General features: G+C 41.7%; 1 protein-coding gene across 1 annotated transcript; it reads left to right on the top strand.

Annotated features, from left to right (window-relative positions):
• Positions 1 to 87: 87 nt before the first annotated feature.
• On the top strand, positions 88 to 6,224 carry TIMM21 (translocase of inner mitochondrial membrane 21). The gene is made up of 6 exons (XM_040586409.1): positions 88 to 608; positions 1,822 to 1,884; positions 1,984 to 2,081; positions 3,429 to 3,502; positions 5,541 to 5,646; positions 5,739 to 6,224. Exons 1-6 carry the CDS (start codon positions 326 to 328, stop codon positions 5,829 to 5,831), a joined length of 717 nt encoding a protein of 238 aa, XP_040442343.1. The 5' UTR covers positions 88 to 325; the 3' UTR covers positions 5,832 to 6,224.
• Positions 6,225 to 6,676: the final 452 nt, after the last annotated feature.

The following is a 6,676-nucleotide window of genomic DNA, read 5'->3' as shown; positions in this document are numbered from 1 at the left end:
GCGCTGTAGTGGCCTTTCGGGGAGCCGCTGCTAGCGGCGGGCGCAAGAGGGAGCCCGCCCAAACTACCGCTCCCAGGGCCGGCTGCCGCTCTCCTTCCCTCCGCCGCCAACGTTTCCGCCGGGGCAATGGCGGTCGGCGGGTAAAGGGTAGCGGGGGCCGCTGTCCTGGAGCGCCGGCCGCAGAGCCGCGCTGAGGGCGGGCGGCGGCACTGACTCTTTCCCGAGGGGTCCCCCGGGAGAGCGGTGGCGAGCGGGACGAACTTTCCGTTTAGCTCGGCTGCCTCCGCCGCGTCTCTGCGAGGGAGCGCGGGCGCCGTGCGGCGGCATGCTGCCCGCCTCCCTGGTGCGGGCGGGGCTGCGGGGCTGCCTGGGCGGGTGGCTGCGGGCTCCCCCCGGCTGGGCGCCGCTGGGGCCGGGGCCCTGCCCCTGCCTGAGGTGGCGGCACCAGGCCCCCCGCAGCGAGCCCGCCCTGCTGCTGCGGGCCGCCCGGCGGAGCATCGGGGCGCAGGCGGGGGGGATGAGAGCTGAGAAACCCGGCGGTAGCGGCAAACAGGTGTCCGTGCAGAGGGCTCGGAGGGAGGAACCGCTGCTGTCCGCCGCGCAGAGAGGTAAGGCGGGCCGCAGGGGCCCCGCAGCGGGAGCGCCGGGCTGCCCAGAGAGGCCGCCGCGGAGAAAGCTACCGCTGCAGCGGAGATTTTAGAGCCCCGAAACTCAGGAACTGAAAAACCAGCAAGCCCTTTCCCTTGCGCATCGTACCGTTTGCAGCGGTTGATAACGTTTCGTGTATGTATTGCACAAGCTGAACAGAAATTAGGCGGCTCCTTCCTAACAGCTTGTTTAGTGTTTAAGGCACATCAGGGATAAGATGTAGTAGCCTCTCATGTTTCAAAAGAAAAACCTGTCACATGCGACCTGCCTTAATCCTGTCAAAACAAGGCTATCTCCAGCAAAACTGTCAAAGCTTAACATGTGGTACTAGTTTCTTCATAGGACGCTAGTCACTTTGGTTGGTCTCATTCACATAGGTTAAAAGTGGCTACTACATCATTAGCCTCAGAAATGCTAAGTGCTTTTGAAAAGGTTTCTGAAAAACACCTTCAACAGATTAAAAGATTGCAGGAAAAATGGTTATTAAAGTTTACTTCACCGAAAGGCACACCTTATCGCTTAAACAGATCAGTAGTCTCTCCAGCTTATCAAAAAATATGTTGTAACAGACAGTCTTTCGAGTATATTTTTTTGGGAGTGTATACTGACACTTTTACTAGTGCTTTTGTTCAAAACAGATAAAAACTAATCAGATAAACTGCAGTTACCAATCTCAATAAATAAAACACCTATTTTGGTCTAATAACCCTCATTTTTATTGTTCACTTGATTGAAAATTCATAAAATCAGTTATTTTCAGTCTGTGTGCAATTTATAAGCTTATGCTTTTTATTTTTACTTCTCCCTTTCTCTGTGTAAGAACCGCAGTGATTGTGGGTTTACATGGTAGCTTGAATTACTGCAGTACTAAATACCTCATTAGTTCTTAAAAAAACTAAGTCTCGTACACAAAAAGTAGCAGTAAGTTCTAATCTGAGTCTTGAAAACATCTAAGGCTTAATACAGAGATACAAACATGCCCGGTACAGCATAAGATACATTCCATGTTCTGTCCCTTTTAGTGATGAGGCATTATGGAACCTGTTATTGGATTTTTTTCTTCTGCCAAAATGTTATTTGAGCTGCAGACTTAATAGAAGAGCATCTATTATAAGAAAGCTATGCAAGTCTTGCTGTCCAAGATTGTAACTCCTGTGTTGTTTTCTATTTTAGTGAAAGAAGCCGGAAGAGACTTTACCTATCTCATTGTGGTTCTTGTTGGAATTGGTGTTACAGGTTATTTTTAAAAATCATATTCTTTATCAGAATATGCTTTTCATTAATTCCATCTGGTTTGATTAGTTTTAATTCCTTTTGCTGCTGTTTCTATTACAGGTGGTTTGTTCTATGTGATTTTTAAAGAGCTCTTCTCTTCTTCTAGTCCAAGTAAGATCTACGGAGATGCCTTGGAGAAATGCAGATCTCACCCTGAGGTTGGTTGTGAAACTTAGTCATAAGTTTACGTTTCTCAGTAGTTACTGTCTCTCTTGGAGTCAAAAGTTTCCACAAGGAATCTTACAAACTAAGCTACCCGAAGACCCATGTGGTGCTTAGCACGTGAACACCAGCAGATCTGTCTGTGCTCTTAGCTGGCCAGAGATAGGTCAGCTCCAAATTGGAGCCTACATTAGGAAGAAGTTAATTCAAGCACTGAGCCTGAGTGAATTAGCCTGCTAAAAGCCAAGTTTAGTGAATGTACCACAGCACAACAACTCATGCACATACAGTGTCTGCCCTTCAGAGCATGTGCTTGTGTCCCCATACAGGAAGTCTTGTACCTGAGTATCTACTAAATGTAGTACTTAAGCAGTTCTGTGGGTCAGGGACGCAAGTTGTCCCACTTAAGTTTTGTAGATCTAGCCAGCTGCCTTTCCTCACCACAGTTTCTGTTGTGACAGTTCACTAGGGTTCTGTCATTCTGTAAAGCACTGCGTATGTATCCAGGAATTTAAACTCTCCATTTGAAACCCAGTTGGCATTCCTGTGGCTAACAGGAAAAGAGACAAAGAACAGTCATATGATCACACAGTCACATAAGACAGCTAGATGCAAACAAAAATCAATCTAAAACTAGATTCTGAAAACCACTGCTTCGGGCAAAACAAAAAGTACATGGAACAGCTTTCAAACAAGGTTGCCACAGGTGCCACTGAATATAACCTAAAATTGAAGTAACAAGTTGTCACTAGAATAAAAAATGAAGACTGCTTTGGAACACGTTTGTAGAATTAAAACTCATATCCAGTACTTACACAATGAAAATCACCTTTCCTTTGTAACCACCTTTTAAGTTTAAAACTAGGTTAATTTGGTTTGGCTTTATAGATCTGGAAAAAAAGAAAAATTCAATTTCTTAAACAGTAGTGTTTGTTAGATAATGTGAAGGGGAGTGCATTTGCATTTTAAGCTTTGAAGCATACTCTCTTGGAGGAGACATGAGCAAATCCTTTATGCTTTTTTTTTTCCTTTTTACACAAAATGTCAGTAAAGTATAAAATAGTAAGAAGAGGGATTAAAATGTCATAATCTCAGAAGACAATCCAAATGGAAGATATTAATAGGATTTATTTTAGACATTTAATATGTGATGTAAAGAAAAGCACTGAAATACAGAGGAATCTTCCTTACGCTTTTCTTTCATAAGCTTTTCTAGTCTTGACACATCAGACTCAAAAGAGGCATTTTGTTGAAAGAAAATGCATTCACAGCAGGGTCATGAGCTGATACTGCAATATCTGAATGTGATACCTTCTAACAACTCAAAACTCTTTCTCTTTTAGATAATTGGTGTTTTTGGTGAATCTATTAAAGGCTATGGGGAGGCAACAAGAAGAGGAAGACGACAGCTTGTCAGGTGCCGTTTGGTGTTTGCCCCATACAGACGCTAATTATTGCACAGCAAAAGACATTTTCGGTCACATCATAGGAAGTTAGATCTAGATTAATGAACTGTATGTGACGTAGCCTGTCACTTCTGAGTGAAAATGAAGGCAGGTTTTTGCAGTACCTCTTGTGTGGCACATACCACTAAATACAGTGCACATACAATATAAAATGCCAATTCTCAGTGCCTCAAAACAAGCACAGTAAACATAAAAGTGGTCTCTAAAAAATAGAATGAGTGTGAAGAGAGTAGTGCAGAGGCCTGGGCATGCCTCTGGGGAGCAGGCATCTGACTGAAGTTTACAGTCTGAAACTCTCAAATAGAGTAAAATTGTTCTTTGAAAAATAGTTCTTTGGGAGTTTTTCTCTGATTGAGGATTTTTTTTATCAGGTCAGAAAGAGCAGCAGGTACTAACTTTCAGGCTTTCAAGAATACTGCTTGCTCTATTTAAAGCTTGGCTGAGTCTGACTGTACAGGTTGCATTCACTGCAGTGACAATTTTGCCCTGAGCTGGTAGGCAGTATTGACTGCCCATTTCTTATATTGCCTTTTGGGTACTTGAGGCCACATCTTCACTGCATTAACAGAACATCTGTTCACCTAAACCTTTTGTGAGTGTGTCTACTTATTATTCTTCTCTTGAGAGAAGCAACAGAACTAATTCCCACAAAATACAATCTTCCCTGCACTATAACCTAATAGGGGCTTTGTCTTTATTGGGTTCTTGGACATGAATTTATTCAAGGAGGTTTCATACAGAATGGGACACAAGCCCAGATGCACGAACCATGAAATCTGAGAATTATTTTTTTTTCTGGAGGAAGTTGATATTTACTGGTAGTAGTTTATCTTTTCACCAGACTGTGTGAAAAAGTATTTAAAGTGGAGCTGCCAAAAGAAGAGGTTCTGCAAAAATATTTTAAGCATCTGTCTGTAAAACAAACTATCTAAATAAGTAAATGTACTATCAGCTTTCCTAGTATTTAATTTCCATAATTTTGAAAGTCTAGTATTTTAAATAAATTTTTGAGCTGAGGACTTTGCAAGATTGTAGAGTTTGTGTCTGCAGTATAAGGATGACCTTAAATGTCTCAAAAATGTATATTTTCCTGTGTGTGTGTGTGTATGAACACCTTGAATGTGAATTTACTGCAGTAAGGCTCTTCATTTATCTTTGTTTTCTGTAACCCATCATGTCACCTTAAATTGTATTGGAAGTTTAATTCATAGTGTGTATCTGGGCATAACTGATGGAAATAAGAGCTTGGTAGTATGCAGCATTTAGTAATTTCAGTCAGAAACATGAACTGGCACCAGAACTCTAGCTTGACCACTAGTTTCTGGAACTGGTCACCTTGAAAGTGACATGACCTTTCTATTTATTTAATCCTTGAGCATAACCTAACTGCAGTCTAAGTATCAGCATTTAGGTTGGAGATCTGCCATCAGTGCCAAAGTTACACAACTTCAGTAGAAACAAAATTACTGCCAAAATAGATAAAGTATATAGTAAACTGTTTGCTTTCATATGATTTAATCAACCTGACAATTAAGTCGACAAAACATTCGTGTGTTTTGGCTTGGTAACTTACTTTAAGTGCCTTAAAAAAAACCCCTGGCATTCTTGGTGATGCGGGCATTCCTTTCTAGATGTCAGGTTCTGAATCTGGCAGTTCTTTAGAATAAATACAAGGAAATTCCAGAATCCTCAGCCATGGGATGGCTATTGAGTTTTGAGGGGAGAACTGGGATGAGGATGTTTAAGCACTTCATCTATTAATCCTCAACTGCTAATTAGTTTAACTCCACTAGTCCTTCTACAGTCACAGTAAAGCTTGGGAACAGCAGTAGAAGAAGGAACACATAAGGGCTGCACTAGAACACACTTTCTCACAAAAATAGTTAAGCAGCTCCTCTAAATAAGAAGTTTGAATTTGAAGTTTAACTAGCATGTAATATGTATCCTGTCTGGGTGAATTGTGTTTTTATTTTGTTTTGCTGTTTTTAGTCACATTGAATACGTAAAGGATGGACTGAAACACATGCGTTTGAAGTTCTATATTGAGGGCTCTGAATCAGGGAAGCAGGGAACAGTCCATGTGGAAGTCAAAGAGGTATTTACAATTGCTTGATATAGCTGACAAGATTAGTCTTGAATTTAAACTACCGAAAAGAAAAAAACAGCTTGAAATTGTTTTCCTTACAGAATCCTGAGAGAGGAAAATTTGAGGTCCGCTACATATTTGTGGATGTTGACACCTATCCTAGAAGAACCATTGTCATAGAAGACAACAGATAGCCAGTGATCAAAGTTGCTGCCTGATCTCATTGAGTATTGGATGATACTGGTGTAGCCAGTCTACACATGAATTGTTTGGTGTTCTCAACTGTATCTTGCAACTTTGGGGTTGTGTTGCAGGAAGTAGCCTCTCAGGGCCTCTGATAAGGTCTTTCATAATTACAGATACAGGATCTGAAGTTAAGCAAATGAAATGTATTAGAGCCATCACTTTGGGCAAATACTTTCGACACAGGAAAATAGTGGCTCATTAAAACCAGTTTAATGCTGGATGATACTTCTGCACACCTAAAAACTCAGTCTTCCAAGATGTTATGTTTGGGTGGGAATTTTTTTGTCTTCCTTTGGATTTCCCACTAGCCCTGCAATAAAGAAAGTGGTATTTTAAGTGTAGCCAAACTCACTGTTTTTATTCTGGATGCCTTTGTAGATAAGAAGGTAAAATAAGAATGTATGGTAGTGATGCAGAGGAGATCTAGCCCAAAGGCATGTAAGGATAGGAATTGGGGAGACACACATCCATGACAGATGGCTGAAGAGAAGGACTTCATTATTGTTTTCTTTAAATAAATTAACAGCAATACTGTCTACTCCTGTGAGCAATGCTGCTCTGCAGTGGTGTAGCTGCTCGGCACTGCCCACAGAATTTCCATTAACTAATCTAAATCTTCTGGGAATCAGATTCATGTAGATTTACCCAAACTCAAAAGCTCAACTCCTGACCAGATTTCTCACCTGGGTTTCTTCCTTAGTGCAACAGGGCAGATAGCAAGCATAAGCCTGTGTATTAATAATAATCAGGCTCAGCCATGCTGATCTGTTGAGCAGCACCAGCCAAAAAATCT

Source organism: Falco naumanni, chromosome 3 (assembly GCF_017639655.2).
Source record: "Falco naumanni isolate bFalNau1 chromosome 3, bFalNau1.pat, whole genome shotgun sequence".
Lineage (NCBI taxonomy): Eukaryota > Metazoa > Chordata > Aves > Falconiformes > Falconidae > Falco > Falco naumanni.
This window is presented reverse-complemented; position numbering and strand designations above follow the sequence as displayed.

Excerpts from the sequence above, each read along its gene's own strand:
- TIMM21 (XM_040586409.1), top strand. The coding sequence starts at position 326 with ATGCTGCCCGCCTCCCTGGTGCGGGCGGGGCTGCGGGGCTGCCTGGGC. Across the intron at positions 3,503-5,540 it reads GGAAGACGACAGCTTGTCAG|TCACATTGAATACGTAAAGG; the intron begins GTGCCGTTTGGT and ends TGCTGTTTTTAG. Across the intron at positions 5,647-5,738 it reads TCCATGTGGAAGTCAAAGAG|AATCCTGAGAGAGGAAAATT; the intron begins GTATTTACAATT and ends TTTTCCTTACAG.